This window comes from Callithrix jacchus, chromosome 8, assembly GCF_049354715.1.
Source record: "Callithrix jacchus isolate 240 chromosome 8, calJac240_pri, whole genome shotgun sequence".
Classification (NCBI taxonomy): Eukaryota; Metazoa; Chordata; class Mammalia; order Primates; family Cebidae; genus Callithrix; species Callithrix jacchus.
The window spans coordinates 129,402,934-129,421,801 of record NC_133509.1 but is presented as its reverse complement, the minus strand read 5'-3'; the positions used below and the strand labels follow the sequence as shown (position 1 = coordinate 129,421,801).

The 18,868-nt window shown below is 50.5% G+C and overlaps 1 protein-coding gene and 1 long non-coding RNA gene across 3 annotated transcripts; one reads left to right on the top strand and one right to left on the bottom strand.

The window, feature by feature from the left end:
- Positions 1-1,685: 1,685 nt before the first annotated feature.
- Positions 1,686-14,396, bottom strand: LOC100389823 (plasma serine protease inhibitor). Of its 2 annotated transcripts, none has more exons than XM_009006498.5 (5): positions 14,174-14,396; positions 7,847-8,482; positions 5,238-5,508; positions 4,655-4,802; positions 1,686-2,734 (listed from the first exon to the last, which is right to left on the bottom strand). In XM_009006498.5, exons 2-5 carry the CDS (start codon positions 8,463-8,465, stop codon positions 2,552-2,554), a joined length of 1,221 nt encoding a protein of 406 aa, XP_009004746.3. In that variant the 5' UTR covers positions 8,466-8,482; positions 14,174-14,396; the 3' UTR covers positions 1,686-2,551. The 2 variants fall into 2 exon arrangements, with proteins under 2 accessions (XP_009004746.3, XP_002754293.4); XM_002754247.7 differs by having other exon boundaries at positions 14,335-14,396.
- Positions 13,990-18,650, top strand: LOC100389463 (uncharacterized). The gene is made up of 3 exons (XR_013521508.1): positions 13,990-14,218; positions 15,966-16,018; positions 18,149-18,650. It is a non-coding gene; the product is annotated as an uncharacterized LOC100389463 (long non-coding RNA).
- The last annotated feature ends 218 nt before the right edge of the window (positions 18,651-18,868 follow it).

Below are 18,868 nucleotides of genomic sequence, written 5' to 3'. Positions count from 1 at the left end.
TGATGTGGAGGCAGGAGGGTCAGAGACAGAAAGGCTCCAGGGGACACTTGGAGTGTGGCGAGGATGCACAAACTACGCTGCAATTAGGATGAAAGAGATCAGACAACACACCGGCCTCCAGCTTAGGATCTCTGTTACTGAACCACCGGCACAGCCACCTCCTCCTCTTGTCTCCTCCACACGCCCTGTGCAGGCCCACACAGGAGTTCCGTGGGGTCCCCTACACTTCACGGCTCACCACATCACACACGTCTCCAGGTCTCACTCATGTTCCCACACCTGCTAGATGAAGTGTTTCTCATGCTCCAAAGCCAGCTCAGTATCCCCTCCTCCACAAACACCTGACTCCTCAGAGGTTCATGCTTTCTGTCCGTCCATCTCTCTCTGAGCTGCTCTGCCATTTTGTCACCCAGGCTCATGCAACAATTGAGTTAAACATCCTGCAATGACCCACAGCATGGTGCTTTCACGTGTGACACGTAGCAGAGGCCACGGAGAGCTCACCTCTGACCCCTCACACAGGGGCTGTTTTGTGACTGTTTGCTGAGTAAAGTTTGGACAGTGCTGGACCTTGGTCTTTTGTGTGACACACAGAAGGGCTTCCTTGTGACCTTGGACTGGTTGGGTAAACCTCGAGAAAAACATTTGCCAAGACAGACAGGACATGATGCAAGGGAAAGCACATAGGAGTGGATGTCCTCACGAAGGGGCCCCATCTTTAAGAGCCACCCTGAGCCCACAGCACAAATGCAGAAAATGGTCTGTGTCTTGTTGCAGCCATTTGCCCTGCCGCTAGCCCGAACATGTGCCATCTGGGCTGTTGGGGCTGGGCCCTCACTGTCACCAGCTGTGGGGCCCTAGGAAAGCACTTATGCTCTTGTCTATAAAATGGGAACAATGGTAGACTTTGCTGGTTGGTCAAGGGATGGGTGAGATCACAGGTGCAAAGTGTCTGGCATGGTGCAAGTGTCAAGGGATGGGTGAGATCACAGGTGCAAAAATGGGGTGGGCAGGTGCACTTCAGAGTGGAGTGGAATGTAATGGAATGTGAGGCCTCAGTACTTTGGGGATGGACAGGGCTTGGGGTCCTGACCTTTTTACCTCTAGTGGGCACTCATCTCTGATACAATCCACACTCTAGAATCTGAGGTGAGGGGGCACAGCTTCATGGAAGCATGCTGAGAGCATGCAGAATGGGGTGGGCAGGCGCACAGTGGGTTAGACTTGGGAGCAGTGAAGGACTCACCCATTCATTTGGTTATGAGTGTCTGATCCTCTTCATTTCACAGAGCAGGAAACACGGGTTGCTTAGTGGAGGGAGGGAGGGAACTTACCCGGCTCAGTGGGAATCTGGTGCTTGAGATGCCCCCAAATGAGCCTTCTGCTCCTGGTCAACTCTCCTCCACAGCACAGCACAGGACTGAGTGTATAGCTCTGGGCCACACTCCCCCCACCGAATTCTTGCTGCACCACTTAGGAGCTGTGTGACTGGGTAAGCCGCCTAACCACTCCAAGCCTTGCCTTTCCCACCTGTGAAACGGGGATAGCAGTGGTGCCTTTCTTCATAGGAGTCCTATGAGGGGCAAATGTGTCCATCTAGTTGAAGGGCCAGGCACCTGGCCTGGAGCATGGTAAGCTCTCATGACCCCATTCGCAGAGGTGACTCCATAAAAACAGTCATAACCGGTGTTTGCAAAAGGCTTTATTGTTAATGCCAACATAAATTTCAAAAAGTTATTGACACTTGCAACTCATAGTCTACTCTTTGCAACAGGCTTCCTTCTTCCACTCCCTTCCAGGCCCATAAGATTGTAACCATATCCACAAGATGATAATATAATCAATCATCAAGTGGGCCATGTCCACCCTGGTATCCAGATATATTTCTTATAAGATGGATGGCTCTTGAGTGTTTTGAAATCAACCATGTGTGACAGGGCACATCTCAGCCTTTGTATATGATTTCAGAAGTCCTTGGATCACAGCAGGACTCTGCTCCTGAATACAAAGGGAAACTGAGGTCCAGAGAGAAAAAATGTTGCCCCAATGTCACACAGCAGGTTAGGGCTAAAAGAGTGCCCCATTTCAGACTCCCATTCCAGTATTTTTCTCATACAGGATGAACTGACAGTTGTTGCTGATAGGTGGGGACGAGCCTTGGACGTGTGCTTCCTGGTGGCCCTCGCCCAGTGGAACCGTCCTCCTGAGCTTTGTGGCACCGAGCTGGGCCTCAAGGGCCTGGACTCTGGACCTGTCTCCTCCACTAACATGCTGGTGAACTTGAGCAAGTCAACCCGCCCCTCTGGATCTCAATGCCAATCTTGATAAATAGTGAGGGCAAGACTGAATGTTCTCCAAGTTTCCCCAAGGCACCTGTATCTTGTGGTTGTGTGGGTGGAAGCAATCATTATTTAGTAATTTTATTGTCTGTAATTCCTCATTAGTCAACTAAACCAGTATAAATCACTAGCTACCAGCATACGGATGGGCCATAGCACACCCACCTTCATCTCCCACCCCGAGGCCTGTAGATTTCAGGAGAAGCCCCACCTCAGGGGCGGTTCACTTTGCCAAGGAAGAGGATATTGTTCTCCACAATGAACATCAGAAAGGGCCTGTTGAACACTATCCTCGGAGAGCTCAGTTGGGCCGACCTGAATGTGAAGATTGTCCCCATGGCTGCTGCCGCTCTGGTCCCGGACTCGTCCACCTCCACCACAGCTTTGTGCACCATCTGCAGGGGAGACACAGGCATCACCGGGCCACCAGGGGCGGGTCAAGCCATCATAGCAAATGGCAAAGCGTCTGCCTATGAGCATCACCCTCTAAGTATCTGTGCAACTGAGCCGCAGAGCAAGTTCGAAATGGAACAATGGAGCAGCTACTCTGCCCCAAACACTCTGCTGAGAGGTCACTTCACATGTGTCTATCACTGAATTCTGATGACATCGTGGTGCAAGGTGTGGCTCTTCAGTTTTATAGAGGAGAGAAAGGAGGCTCAGAGAGTCAAGTATTTTTTTGAGATCACTCAGCTAGTAAGTGTCTTCTTCGTTTTGATTGTTTAATAAGGGACTCCTTAACCCAAGGAGCAGTGGTAGATAAGGCTTCCCATTGCATAAAGGAAAAGACACAAAATGAAACATTTGCTTCTTGTGGGAAAAGAGAGAGAGAGAGGGAGAAGGAGGGGGGAAATGTGGCACATATGCCCATGGAATACTCTGCAGCCATAAAAAAAGATTAGTTCATGTCCTTTGTAGAGACATGGATGAACCTGGAAACCATGATTCTCAGCAAACTGACACAAGAATAGTAAATCCAAAACTGCATGTTCTCACTCATAGGTTGGTGTTGAACAATGAGAACACTTGGACACAGGGAGGGGAGCATCACACACTGGACTCTGTGGTGGGGAACTAGGGAAGGGACAGTGGGGGATGGGGAGTTGGGGAGGGATAACATGGGGAGAAGTGCCAGATATAGGTGATGGGGAGGAAGGCAGCAAACCACACTTCCATGTGTGTACCTATGCAATAATCTTACATGTTCTTCACATGTACCCCAAAACCTTAAAATGAAATTAAAAAAAAAAAGAATAGAATAGAATGGAATGGAGTGGAGTGGAGCGGAATGGAATGAAATGTTATGGAATAGAATAGAGTAGAATAGAATAGAATAGAATGGAATGGAGTGGAGTGGAGTGGAGTGGCCTGGAGTGGAATGAAATGGAAGAGTGGAGTGAAATGGAGTGAAGGAGTGGAGTGGAATGTAGTGGAGGGGAATGGAATGGAGTGGACTGGAGTGGAGTGGAGTGGAATGCAATGGAGTAAAATGGAATAGAGTGGAATGGAGTGGAATGGAATGGAGTGGGCTGGAGTGGAGTGGAGTGGAATGCAGTGGAGTAAAATGGAATAGAGTGGAATGGAGGGGAATGGAATGGAGTGGGCTGGAGTGGAGTGGAGTGGAATGCAGTGGAGTAAAATGGAATAGAGTGGAATGGAGGGGAATGGAATGGAGTGGGCTGGAGTGGAGTGGAGTGGAATGCAGTGGAGTAAAATGGAATAGAGTGGAATGGAGGGGAATGGAATGGAGTGGGCTGGAGTGGAGTGGAGTGGAATGCAGTGGAGTAAAATGGAATAGAGTGGAATGGAGGGGAATGGAATGGAGTGGGCTGGAGTGGAGTGGAGTGGAATGCAGTGGAGTAAAATGGAATAGAGTGGAATGGAGGGGAATGGAATGGAGTGGGCTGGAGTGGAGTGGAGTGGAATGCAGTGGAGTAAAATGGAATAGAGTGGAATGGAGGGGAATGGAATGGAGTGGGCTGGACTGGAGTGAAGTGGAATGCAGTGGAGTAAAATGGAATAGAGTGGAATGGAGTGGAATGGAATGGAGTGGGCTGGAGTGGAGTGGAGTGCAGTGGAGTAAAATGGAATAGAGTGGAATGGAGTGGAATGGAATGGAGTGGGCTGGAGTGGAGTGGAGTGGAATGCAGTGGAGTAAAATGGAACAGAGTGGAATGGAGTGGAATGGAATGGAGTGGGCTGGAGTGGAGTGGAGTGAAATGGAGTGGAATGGAGTGAGGTAGAGTTGAATAAAAAGAATAGAATAGTATAGAATAGATCTTGGAAAGCAGATGCACAGGAGCTTTTGGACCCACCTCAGACACCTGGATGTTTGAGTGGTTGCTGATGCCGGACAGGTCAGCATGGGAGGTGAAGACATCACTGATTCCTAGCTTGGGGAGGACTTTATCCAGCTGATAGGAGCCCTCAATGGAGAATTTGGGAAGGTAAAGCTCGAACTGCCTGGAAATGGAAAAGGGGCTTTCTTAGCCTGTTCTAGGGTATTGGCACACTGAGCCTCACTCCTTGGCTTCAGAATGTACTGAATTCTTAGTTTTGATTGTTTAATAAGGAACACTTTAACCCAAGGAACAGTGGTGGTTATAGCTCCTCTGGCCTCTTGTCTAGGATGAGGCTCGTTTTGCTCTGGACCTGGACATGGGCTGCCCCAGAGGTCTTTGCCCACTCTGGCACCACCCTAAGAAATCCACCTTCCAGCCCTTGTCCCTCTAGCCGGGCTAGGTGCCTGGGACCTGGATGTCACAGGATGCCTCAGGGTTTAGAGGCAGCTTCTTGGCTGGGCAAGTCCTTCCCTGCTGCGTGGCCCTGGCAGGACAGGTGTGTCTCTCCCTGAGGCTGGTGTGGGGGTAGGCCAGCCCTGGGCTGGGCTCTAAGTACCTCTTTCTGAGCATCTTAAGCCATTTCCTCAGCGTTTTCTCACTCAGTCCATTCTCCACCTGCTGCATCTTTCCCTCGCCGGGGAGAATGAACAAAGCTGTGGCGTTGCCTTGGTAGGGGACCCCCACCACCCTGCAGGAGAGGTTCCGGTCCAGGAAGTAGTAATAGTGATCCTCATGGCTCATCATGGGTACCCGCACCACAGTCTCCGAGGTCACATAGAAGTCTTGCTCTTGGGTGTCTTTGTGGTTGAAGCTTGTCTCCCACTTAGCTAAAGGTGAAAAAAGGGAAAAATGAAAGATAATTTTTTGTATAAGAATTAGAAATTCTCAGCTTCAAATAAAAGGAGTGAAGACAGTAAAGATAGCCAGCAGAGACCACCTTTATGGCAGCCTCAGAGCAGTGACTGTTCAACCTTTTGAATTTCAAGGCAAGTCCCTTTACAACATTTGGGCATATTCTTGGACTTCCTTTTTTTTTTTTTTTGAGACCGAGTTTCGCTCTTGTTACCCAGGCTGGAGTGCAATGGCGCGATCTCGGCTCATTGCAACCTCCGCTTCCTGGGTTCAGGCAATTCTCCTGCCTCAGCCTCCTGAGTAGCTGGGATTACAGGCACACGCCACCATGCCCAGCTAATTTTTTGTATTTTTAGTAGAGATGGGGTTTCACCATTTTGACCAGGATGGTCTCGATCTCTTGACCTCGTGATCCACCCGCCTCGGCCTCCCAAAGCGCTGGGATTACAGGCGTGAGCTACTGCGCCCGGCCTTATTCTTGGACTTCTTGTGGGACTTTTCCTTCCACATTTGCAATAAAAGGAGGTTGGTTTCCACATCTGCAGAGGCCCTGGACCCCTGATGTTCTTTGATCCTCTAATGTTACTCAAGGCCAAATCTCCTAGTTAAGAGGGTAAAAGATGGGCTGGCTGTGAATGCTGCCTGGTATCTGGGTGAGTTTCTCTGTTTTCAGTCTCTTCTCAATATTTTGATCTGAGTTTTGGAGAGAAGTTAGTATGAGTCCTGGGAATTAATGGCTCTTCCCTTTGGGAAGCCTTCAATTATCCTTCTCTGACCTTCCTATGGGAACTTCTGAACTAAATGCTGTAAGTGATTGTTTCCAACTTCTTTTTATTTTAATTAATGAATTTATTTATTTTTGAGATGAAGTCTCCCTCTGTCACCCAGGCTGGAGTGCAGTAGCACAATCTCAGCACACTACAACCTCCACCTCCCAGGTTCAGGCGATTCTCCTGCCTCAGCTTCCTGAATACCTGGAATTACAGGTGCACGTCACCACACCTAGCTAATTTCTGTATATTTTTTAGTAGAGGTAGAGTTTCACTATGTTGGCCAGGCTGGTCTCAAGCTCCTGACCTCAAGTGATCTGCCCATCTTGGCCTCCTAAATTGTTGGGAATTACAGGTGTGAGCCACCGTGTCCAGCCTGTTTCTAACGTCTTGATCATGATCAAAGGAAGACCCCACCCAGCACCATGCTTAGCTTATTTCACCGTTGTCCTCAGCAGTCTGATGTAATGGGGACCAGGGGATAGAGCCCAAGTTTGACACTCATTGCTGTGGGCTCAGTGTTTGTTCCCACATTGTTTATACATTGAAACCTAACCCCCAAGGTGGAGGTGTTAGGACAGGGGACCTTTGGGAGGTGATTAGGTCATGGGGATGGATCTGTCATGAACAGGATTGACGTCCTTACAAAAGACGCCACAGAGAGCTGCATTGCTCCTTCCACCGAGCAAGGACATATTAAGAAGTCACCATCTACGAACCAAGGAACGGGCACTGAATCTGCTGGTGCCTCGGCCCTGGACCTCTCAGCCTCCAGAACTATGAGAAATATGTTTTTGTTCTTGTGAAGACACCCAGTTCATGGTATTTTGTTAAAGCCACCCAAATGGCCAAAGATATGATCTGTGACCACAGGAAGGGGAGGTGTTAACAATTCACTTCTTTTCCCACCCCTTCCCAATCTCTCCTCTCCTCTTTTCCCTTCCCCTCTCTATCCACTCTTGTTTTCTGGCCCCTGGTGGCCCGGAGCTGCAGACGGGAGCAGGAATGCTTGCAAGAAGAGTCGGGGAGATAACAAGCAGAGGTCAGCTCTTGACGAGGAGTCGGGAGAAGGCATTTCAGAGGAACAAGCATTTGTCTGAGGGAGTCTCGGCCTCTATGAGGTCAGAGTTTCCAGGATCTGGGGGATATGGGGAGCTGGGAAATGCCCTCTAAGCCCTTCTGGGGTCCGTGTCCTGACCCGAGTGGCTGAGGTGTTGGTGTCTTTGTCATGGTGGCCAAAATGGGCTCATGTTTCAAAGCCTGTAGGGAAGCTGGGCCTTCAGAGGTTCCCAGTGGCCCCAAAACAGCAAACAGTTCTTCCACCATGGAAGAAACAGCATTCCAGGCTCACTAACCCCGTCTACAGCAAGAAGGCACCCACCTTACCTCTTCTGGCTGCTTGTTCATTTAATTTTTCTCAACAGGTCCCAGGAAGAGCTTAATCTACTCCCCCTCCTTTACGTATGTGAGGGAACTGCGTATTCTTTAGATAAGAGCAGCAGAAAAGCCAGAGCAGGTAAAGGTTTGGGCCCAAGGGCCTTACCTTTAAAGAAGATGTAATTCACCATGACCATGACTGCGTTGCTGTCGAGGTTCTTAAGCAAGTCCACAATCTTGCCCTTTGTTTGCTTTGCCACATAATCATTGATCTGTTTCAGGGCCCCCACAGAGTCCCTAAAGTTAGTGGGGAAAGTGTCCGACAAGTACATCGTCTTCATGGCACTCAGGAAGGTGTCCCGCACGTCCATCACTGGGTCTGTAAACAGGGCGTTGCCAAGGCTCAGCTGGAAGCCATCTCTGGGCTGGTTGAGCTCCTGCAGGAGCTGCTGGAAGCCTCTGTGCAGCTCCTCCTCCGAGCCCTCCTGCAGGTTGAGGCCCAGACCCTCCAGGATCTGTGTCTTGGTGCTGGACCCAGCCCCAAGGGAGAGCATGGCCAGGCTCATGGAGACACTCACGGGGGAGAAGAAGACGTTCTGGCTGGGGGCAGTGGCAGCCAGGGCCCTGTAGAGGTCAAAGGTGAAGTCCTTTCTGCTGCTGGGGGCCACCATGTCACCTACATGGAGGTCCTTGACTCTATTCTTCACCTCCCGGGAGTGGTGGCGGTAGAGGGAGGCCCCCGGAGGGCTGAGAAGCACCAGGCACAAGAAGAGGAAGAGCTGCATGGCGGCTGTCCTTTGTTCTGAAAGGGAGAGAAGGTGTCCTCAGAGAGGGGTGGGGCTTGTCGGGGCGCTGACTTTCCAGAGATGTCCCCACCCAATGCTAGGTTTGGTCCCTTCAGCTTCAAAGAGAAGGGATGGCACCCCTAAGACTGGGAATAGGGGTTTACATCGGGCAGTAGTGGCTCCAGGACAAAGATTTAGGGACAATGGGGTGAGGAAGGAGGAGGGAGAGCAGGTGTAGACACAAGGCAGGGGCCTGGCTGCCAGGCAGGAATCCTCCCTGCTCATCCACCTCCAGGGACACATTTTGGGGGATGGAATATGGAGGGAGAGGGTTCCCCCTGCTCTGTTCTGTCTGGTCAGCACCCCCGGGTTACTGGAGAACTAAGCTGCTTGCGTGTGAGCTTCAGGCCTTCACGCTGGTTTGGCACATGGCAGGGCCCTGTGGTCCTTCTATGAATTCAGACCAGCTACATGCCTGGGGCCCTCAGCACTGCTGGCCTTGCCCTGTTGTTTCAGCAAACACGGAGTGAGCATCCCCCCTGGGGCAGGCAGGATACCAGGATGCCCACCATCCTCTTGTCCTTCCCCCAGGCACTGCTCCAGGTCAGCCTTGTCCCACAGACACCTTCCCCTCCTAAGGGAATTCTGCCTGCCCTCTTCAGGCGAGCGTCCCCACCATCCTCTTCTGTTCTGGGCTAAACTGTGTTCCCCCCACCCCAATGCATATGCCGACGTCTTAACCTTCAATACACCAGAATGTGACTATATTTGGAGATAGGGCTTTTAAAGAGGGGACTGAGTTAGAATGAGGTCACTAGAGTGGGCTCTAATCCAATATGACTGTGTCCTTACAAAAGAATTAAAAAGAGATCAGGATAAAGACACGCACAGAGGGAAGACCGGGTGAAGATGCAGTGAGAAGACAGCCACCTGCGAGCCAAGGAGAGGGGCCTTGGAAAGAGCAAATCCTGCCAGCACCTTAGTCTCAGGCTTCCAGCCTCCAGAGTTGTAAAGAAAGAAATTTCTGTCGTTGAAGCCCCCTAGCCTGTGGGACTTGGTGACGGCAGCCAAGCAGGCAAAGACATCTCTTCGACTTCCAGACAAGGAGGCACTCGTTTTTGTCTCTGGCTCTTCCTAGGGGACCTTTGTGGGGTCTCCCATCACTCCTGACGTGGTCTTCACTTCAGTCCTCCTCTTTCCCCTCCACTTCACCCAGGAGCAGTTCCTGTGCCCATGCCTCCCCCTCTGGCTATGGGTAGAAGTCCTCCCTCCTTCCTTTGTAGTAGGAAACAGCCCAGGATCTGAAGCCACTGCCCAGGTTCAAATCTCAGCCCTGCTGTGTCCTTGCAGTGTGATTTTGGGTTACATCCTGAGCCACTGCTCCACAACTGTAAGGTAGAGGTGGTAACAGCACTTGCACCATGGGATGCTGGGGGCATGTGCTGTGGAAGTGTGAGCCATGGGCATGGCAGTGTCTGGCAACAGCCTCATCTGGGGCCCCCATTTTCTCAACTGTACCATGAGGTACATGCTTTACACACACACACACACACACACACACACACACATTTGTGTGAACCTGGCACTAATTCCCAGGTACAGAGGACCTGCCTGGCTTTTGATGTGGGCTTTGCCCTGTGTGTCGCCTTGGAGGGAATCCATTTCTGCTAGGCTATCTCCATGGGCACAATGTCATCAGGTCCCCCAGATCCACAGAAGGCAAGGGCAGCCTGCCACAGCATCCCGTAATGCAATTAAAACCAAACTCCAAAGGGCCTCAGACAACTGTGTGGGAAATGGCTTGCAGAGTGGCCATGGGGCTCAGCAGTGGGAAGAGATGGTCTCAGGGATTGGGCAGGCCTGGGCTGCAGGCCTGCTTTAAGCAAAGTTGAATAGCTCCAGCAGGTCACCCTTGCCAGCCCAGTCTAGAAATTGTTCCCTGAGCTCCCTCTGAGAAGGAGGCTCATGTAGAAGGTCTGCCTGCAAAACCAAACCCAGGACTGAACCAGGCAGCCATAGCAGTTGGGCACATTGCCTGCACCCACTTTCAGCACTGCGCCAACTCCTTTAGCCTTGCACCACCCAGAAAGGTACGTCCAGCTACCAGCTCTATTTTACAGACGGGTAATCCGAGTTTCATAGAGATGGAGTCACTTGCTAACATTAGCAAAGCTTGGACTCATACCAGTTCTGACCCTCCAAGTCCACACTGGGAACCACTGTATAGCTCTGTCTCTGCAGAGTCCTGCCTCCTCCGTCCTGTGCCGAATCTTCCGGATTTGGAAATCCCTGACTTAGTAGCCACCAACAATAGCCCTAATCTGCAGATAATGAGCAGCAGAGTCCCCCGCTCCCTCTGCTGACACTCCCTGCCTGTTCCCACGGAGGCACTTGCCTGGAGAGTTTTGAAGGACATGGGTGGGTGGTTTAATCTCTGGCTCCTCTAAATGAGTCTGTGTCACAGCACAATCTGGTCCCTCCTGCCAAGTGTTGGGACCAGCCATGTGTGGAGATGCTGCTGAAGAAACAATGTGGCTCAACCCCCCGCAGAGCCACACTGAGCTGATAATTCCCCTCAAAGAAATGCTTTCCAAAACAGCTTCAGAAGCAGGGGAGTTTCCTTCTTGGATAGAGCCCAGGGGCAGCTGACCAGAGAGTCTCGGTGAGGCTCTGGCCTCCTTTCTCCCATCTATGCAGCTGCTAGGTCACCCTGGGCAAGCCCCACCCTCTCTGGGCCTCAGTTTCTTCATCTGCAGTCAGCCATGTGCTATGGACACCCCCTCAGAGCCCCCTGCCCCCTTCCAAGCACTAGAGATCGGATGGGGAGGAGCTGCTTCTCCTGGCGTGCACTGAGTCTCCCCAGGGTCTGTTTGGAGAGGGCCACGGGTTCACCTAGGCTCTCCAGGGTTACACGTTTGAGATGCAGAAAGCTTGCTCCCTCTGGGCCCCCTAATTAGTAATTAGTAAAACCACTAATTATTAAAAACCTGCTAGACCCTCCATACATATTACTACATTTAACCTTCACCAAAAATAAGCGTTACTCACTCTATTTACAGATTGAATAGACTGTGGCTAAGCAAAATGGAATAGCTTGTTTCAGCGATTGAGTGATGGAACCAGACTTAAAATCCAGGTTCCTCTGACTCACGCACAGCCTGTCTCTGAGAGGCTCTGAGGAGTGATACCCCTTGACCCCCCCTCCTGGTATCCCCAGGCAGTTCACCTGTATTAGCTCCTTTGTACTTCTCCACAGCAACATGGAGTCGGTTTTACTATCCTAACCATGCAGAAGAAGAAACAGAGGGTCAGAGAGTTCCCTCCAAGAGGCGGCGGAGCCCCTACTGCTTGTTTTACATTTCTTAGTTTTGAAGCCAGGTTTGCCATCACACTCCTGGGCATCTGGTGGAAATATATGGCTTTAACAGACAGGTGAAGCCCTGGGAGCCTCCCATTCCCCAGACCAGCCTCAACCGAGTGCCTTGAGAGCCTAGTCAGGCTACCCCTCTCCTGGGTTCCTGGCTTTAGTGTTGGTGCAGAGGGAAGAGAGGGGATCAGTCGAGTTCATCTGTCATCCCAGGCCAAGGTGAGTTGAGTTGACAGGTGGTGGGGATGTGGTGGGTAGGCCTTGGTCAGTCCTTCCCCTGGCCCCCCCACTGCACCACCCACGAAGCTAAAATCTGCTGGCTCATGTTTCCTGTGTTGGGCAATGAAGTCCTGCCCAGGCACATGTTGCACTTAGCTGTGGGAAGTGTGTTATTGAGGAGGGTCTGTCCAGTATCTGCTCATTACGAAAAGGGATGTGAGGCTTGGATCCCAAGCAGAGATGAGAGACGACATCATGGCTTCCTCTAGACCCAGAAGCAGAACTTCCCGGGAGAAGTCATCTTGCCTTCTGGTTCCACTGCAGCCTATCAGCAAAGCTTGTCAGTTCTATCTCCAAAACAGGCCTTAAAGCTGCTGCCTGTCTCTGGCTTTCTCACTGCCCCCTGATGGAAGCTCCCACCATCTTCCCTTGAGACACCCCAGTAGCTTCCTTTCTTTGCCCTACAAGGCATTCTATATGCAGCATATAAAAGAATCTCCTTCAATCATAAACATGGTCTCAGCGCTTCCTCACCTAAGAAACTCAGGGCCAACTCCTGTGTTTCAGGTCGATGCTAACTTTGATTTGTGCTCTAACCCACAAGCGCTCCTGTGAACTGGCTCCACCTAGCCTTGACCTGGGTCATGTGGTACCCCCAGGCTCACTCTTCTTTTCCCAGTCTCTCAAATGCAGCAAGTTCTGTCTTATCCCTGGGCCTTTGGACACCTTCCCTCTCTACTGGAATCCTCCCCCGTGCTTTCTCACCATGGCCAGCTTCCGCATCAGCTGCAGGCCTCTGCTTAAATGCCACTTCTTTGCAACACCCCATCATGCCGGACCTTTTCCCCTTCCACAGCTATTCTCTGGATCAGTCCCTTGACTGTTTCTCTCTAAGCTCCTTCAATTACACATGTCCCCTTATATATGCATTTGTCATTGACATTTTTCATTCCGGCCTCTCTCTCCATGGGACCCTCGTCTGTGCTGCTCTCACCTTCAAGAGTTTGCAGTCATGAGAGATGCTCCATACACCTTTGTAGAATGAATGAATGAATGAATGAACTGACCCCTGTCTCCTTCTCTGTGATTCAGCGACATTGCACTGCAAGCTGGACACCGAGTAGTGGAAAAAGCCAGGCTGGCCACCCAGAGCTGAGCTCTCCCCACCCCAGGGCTCGCTTGCCAGGTGACCTTGAAAAACTCCCTCCCTGCCAGCTCTGGCTTCATTTTATTTCTTTATTAAAACCACTTGATGGAGACATGACTGCTCTTTAAAAAGTTGCACATATTGAATGTCTACAACTTGACAAGTTTGGAGGTGAGTCCACATCTGTTACTTATCACCACTGTCAACACCATGAACATGTCCGTCATCTCCAGGCATCTGCAGCCTGCATTCTTCACACTTCAGTTTCCTGATCTAGGAGTGAGGACACTGTCCCAAGGGAGGGGTTTCCCCTTACAATATTGTCTATCTGGCCCAAAGCCCTACTCTCAGAAAAACTAAACATTCTGCTTACTTTATTTCTACATTTTGTTCATTTAACAAACTGCCAAGTGGTTCCTGGCTCTCTTGAGCAGCTGCCTTGACCGGCCTGGGTGGCAGCCTCCAGGCAAGATGTCCTTATCTCAGGGAAGCAGATAATACTGGATGGTTGTTCTTGATTTCTTAAGGCCCAAGACCCCCCGCACAGAAAACAACGGAAGCTGCCATTTACTGAGCGCCTCCTGTCCAGCCAGCATTTTGTCCCCACGGTCTTATTCAAAAGGTCAACAGGGCCTTTCAAAACAGGTCTTGTTCAACAGGTCAAAAGGTCTCTCAACTTTGAGCCTGCTGACCTTTTGAACAGGATGCTGCTTGTGATCTTGTCCTGGGCATTGTGGGATCACAAGCAGCATCGCTGGCCTCTAGATGTCACTAACCCAGGCCCTCCCTCCAGTTGGGGCAACCAAACCTGTCTGCAGACATAGCCAGATACGCTGAGTGAGAGCACCCGCTGTATTTAACCTTCAGTCCCACCATGCGGAGGGTATAATTATTTCCATCTTACTATGAGGAAACGGAAGTTCTGCCAGAGTTAGTGTGGAGCATAAAGTCACAGAGCTTGGGGGATGCACTCACCTCTGCTGCCTTGGGAGCCCCTGCTTATTACCCGACACTGCAAAGGTGAGACTCCTCTAGAGCTTTGCAGCCTCCAAACCCCGTAACTCTAGAGTCCATCCTCTCCTGGCCTCACATGCCCTCAAGCCCACGGGACCTCCCGTTGTGGTATCTGTACTTACTGTATCCTGCGGCTGAGCGTGCACAGAGTGGAGGTGGCAGTCCCTCAGGCTCAGGAAAGGGCAGAGGGCTGGCTGGACTGCAGCCAGCATTTGTCACTGACCACAGCCGGCCCAGTCTCCACCCCTCCCTGGCCCCGCCCCTGCCAGCCTCTCCTTTCCTGCCAGGTTTCCAGCCAGCAGGCCTGCCTGCAGACACAGCTGTCTGATCCAGAGGCTTTGACCGCAATGCCCACTAGCTGCTCCCCAAGCCTTGTGCTGCCAGCCAGGCCACCATTTGCCTGGAATGACATGGGCAATCCTGAGAGACAAGATCAAAGAGGGTTCCCATTATTGGTATTCTAGAGACAGGGAAAGGGACAGCACTAGCTAACCCTCTCTCTTTCAAGGTTCGATTCCTTGGTTTTCTGCAGCTAATTTCCTGTAGATCAGGGGGAGCATGCACTTGAGCACGAGAGCTCCCCACAGGCCCGCTATGCTGACTGGGTCATAGATCCCAGCAGTCAGTTTTAGTGGAAATGGGAGGGATTGAGAGTCTCACCATACCAGCGATGACGGGTCACTGTAGCCAAGCCTGTGACTGCACCAACCCCTGAATTGGGGCTCAGAAGAATGAAGGGAATTTTCAGTCATGCCTCTAATTAGGGGCAGAGTGGGGTTGGTGATGACTCCACGGCCAGTGCTTTTTGCTTAGAAAGGAGCTGCATTCAGGATTTCTCTGGGCTTGGATGGATTCTCCCTTTCTACTTTGAAATCAGGATCCCTAACTCAGCCACATACTCTTAAGAGCATTTCCAAGACACCGGTGCAGGATGCTGGCTGAAGCCTGGTCACGTTTCCAAGGTCCCCATGCCTGGGGGACACAGTATGTTGTGTATGGTCATGATCATGGAAGGTTTTGTGACTGCAGGTGGGGTGTGGAGTTGATAGAGCAAGTCAGAGATAATACCCAGAAAGTGATCTTGATGTTCAGAAAACACAGTCTGTTGATAACCTTTAAGACATTTCTTCCTCCTTCTTCATGGTTTTGGGGCCCAATTACAGGGCTGTCAGATATCCACAGAAATAATAAGAACTAGTACCTATTCAAACTTTAAACAAAGACCACACATTATGCCAAGTGCTTTACACACATTATCTCTTTTCATCGTTACAACAATCCTTCCAGGGAGACACTGATCTCGGCCCCATCTAGTGAGGAACACATGGTATCTAGAGCCAAGTCCAACTGCTACGACCTCTCTAGAAGAAAGCACAGTCACTACCGGGTATCTAGAGGAAAACACAGTTGCGACTGGGTGTCGAGAGCCAGGCGTGACCACTGCTGGGTATCCAGAGGAAGGCGGGATCACTCCTGGGTATCCAGGGGCAGGTGCAATCACCACCAGTTATCCAGAGGCAAGTCCCACTACTCTTAGGTATAGAGCCCTTAGTTTTTGCTCAGCACCCTCACAGTTCATTCCCATTGAAGTGGAGAGAAGAAAGAACCGAGCAGGTCAGGGAATCAGTTCCAAATCCCACAGTTAATAAGAAAAGGCTCTAACAAGGGAAGCTGAGTCCCCTCCTTCTAGGTTTGGCTGTCTTCCCATTATGCCATGTGACATGAGCAAGAATCCTGTATCTCATTAACCTAGAGATTTCTCAACGGTACCTGCAGGATGGAAATCAGCACTGCGTACCAGTTATGGTGAGTAATGGAACCCCAAAGATACCCGTGTCCTAATACCCAGAACCTGTGGCTATTATCTTTTTTGATGAAAGGGACTTTGCAGATGTGATTAAGTTGGGATCTTGAAGGTATTGTCGTGGATTATCCAGCTGGGTCCTCACAATAATCACAAGGGTCCTTGCAAGAAAGAGGCAGGAGTGGAGTCAGAAGAAGGTGATGCGATGGTGGAAGCAGGAGGGGAAAAGTCAATGTGATGTGGGAACCAGGTGCCAAGGAGTGAGGGAGTTTCTAGAAGCTGGAGAGGGCAAGGAATGGATGCTCCTCTAGAGCCTCTAGAAGGAGTAGAGCCCTGCCAATATCTTCATTCTAGTCCAGTGAGGCCTCTGGCCTCTGCGACCGTGAAAGAATAATTTTGTGTTGTCTGAGCCACTGTTTGTGATAACTTCTTAGAGCGGCCATCAGAAACTAGTGCAACACCGCCAAAATGGGTTCCAGATGAAACCGCTTTGGGAAAGGTGGGCTAAGCAAGGGCCTGTGGCCCTTCTCCAGCCTGTGTGTGCTGTCTGTGCTCTGACCGCTCAGGAGGGAAAGACAGCACGTGCTGTTTCCCAAGCTCATATTTTAAGGAACATCTTGAGAATTTGGGGGTAAGTCTGAGATAATTCACGGCTTCCACTCTCACTTGGAAAGAGCTCTGAAGGAATCAGGACTGAGGGTGGTGAGTTTTGAAAGGAGAGATTTGGACAGGGTCTTGGGGGCACGGCACCCCAGTGTATCCGTCTTCCATGGCTGCCGTAACAAAATACCTCACCCTGGCTTGGCTTTAACAGACACTGGGTGGCTTAAACAACAGACGTTTATTTTTTTACGGTTCTGGAGGCTGGAAATCCAAGCTCAAGGTGCTGTTAGGGTTGGTCTCTGGTGAGGGCCCTGTGCCTGCCTTGTAGATGGTTTTTTTCACTCTGTCTTCCCATGGCCTCTTCCCTGTGAGCCCGCACTGGACACACACATACATGCACACACACACATCAAGAGAGGGGGTGGGCAGGGGGAGAGAGTGAGCTCTACAGTTTCTCTTCCTCTTCTTACATGGACATCCGTCTTATCAGATTAGGATGCCACCCTTAGAGCCTTATTTAATTTTAATAACCTCCCTTAAGGTCCTATCTCTACAAACAGTCACAATGAGAGCTAGGACTTCACCATAAGAATTTGGGGGAGGGCCGGGCGCGGTGGCTCAAGCCTGTAATCCCAGCACTTTGGGAGACCAAGGCGGGTGGATCACAAGGTCAACAGATCGAGACCATCCTGGTCAAAATGGTGAAACCCCATCTCTACTAAAAATACAAAAAATTAGCTGGGCATGGTGGCATGTGCCTGTAATCCCAGCTACTCGGGAGGTTGAGGCAGGAGAATTGCCTGAACCCAGGAGGTGGAAGTTGCGGTGAGCCGAGATCGCGCCATTGCACTCCAGCCTGGGTAACAAGAGCGAAACTCCGTCTCAAAAAAAAAAAAAAGAATTTGGGGGAGATGAAATTCAGTCCATAACACCCGGGGTGAGTACATAGGATGGGCAAGTGGCCAGAATGTGAAAATTTTGTGTCCTCGAGCCTAGCAGGGCATGGGAAGGGATCAAAGTGGGGAGGTGGTCTCTGGGAGAAGGGCTGAGAAACCAGTGTTGGCCTCTGTGATGCCTTACCCTGCTGAGCACAGGTGCTTCTCTGCTTGGCCCCCAGCCTCCCTGCCCTCTGTTCCATGATCCTGGGTCTCATGGGGATTGAGGGAGACCAGTTCAGGAGCCTAAAATATGTCTCTGAGGACCTGGCTGATGGTTCTGCTCTGAAGTGGAGGCACCGGTCTTGATTACTGGTAGGGTGACCAACCATTCCAGCTTGCCTGGGACTGGGGAATTTCTGATGGTATGGGGTATTCAGTGCTGAAACTGGCAAAGCCCTTGGCAAACTAAGTTAGCCACCCGAGTTATTAGGCTCTTGCCTTGTTCGGTGATCCAGCCTCTAGCTCCTGATCTAGGGCTTGTGTCTTAATAACTTTTCCCACTTTTCTTGTCTTCTCTTCTCCGTCTTTGAGACAGTCATGGGGCTGTTAATCTTGCCTAAAACATCTGCTATTGTCTTTTCCCTTTTGCAGCCATCATCAAAGTGGGGACTGCCAAAATGAAGTTCAATCCCTTTGTGACTTCTGACCAAAGCAAGAATTGCAAAATGCATTTCAATGCACCTTCCCACATTCACAGGAAGGTTGTGTCTTCCCCTCTTTTCAAGGAGCTGAGACAGAAGTACAACGTGCGATCCATGCCCATCCGAAAGGATGACGCAGTTTAGGTTATAGAAGGACAGTATAAAGGGCAGCAGATTGGAAAAGTAGTTCCGATTTAGAGGAGGAAATAGGTTATCTACATTGAATACGTGCAGGGGGAAAAGGCTAATGGCACAACTGTCCACCTAGGCATTCGCCCCAGCAAGGTGGTTATCACTAGGGTAAAACTGGACAAAGATCACAAAAAGATCCTTAAACGGAAAGCCAAATCTCGTCATGTAGGAAAGGAAAAGGGCAAATACAAGGAAGAAACAATTGAGCAGATCCAGGAATAAAGTGATCTTATATGCAAACTTTGATTAAAACTTGAAATGAAAAAAATCTGCTATGATCTTTCTTAATCAGCCACCATGCCTCCCTCTGCCCATCAACTGCCTGCCTGCATGAGCTAAAACATACTGGCACTGCCTTCCTTCAGCCATCCTTCAGTCCATCCATTCATCCATCCATCCATCCATCTGTCCTTCCTTTCTTCCTTCTTTCCATCCATCCCTCCGTCCATTCATCCATCCATACATACATCTGTCCTTC

Excerpts from the sequence above, each read along its gene's own strand:
- LOC100389823 (XM_009006498.5), bottom strand. The coding sequence starts at position 8,465 with ATGCAGCTCTTCCTCTTCTTGTGCCTGGTGCTTCTCAGCCCTCCGGGG. Across the intron at positions 4,803-5,237 it reads CTTAAGATGCTCAGAAAGAG|GCAGTTCGAGCTTTACCTTC; the intron begins GTACTTAGAGCC and ends TTCCATTTCCAG. Across the intron at positions 2,735-4,654 it reads CAAACATCCAGGTGTCTGAG|ATGGTGCACAAAGCTGTGGT; the intron begins GTGGGTCCAAAA and ends TCTCCCCTGCAG.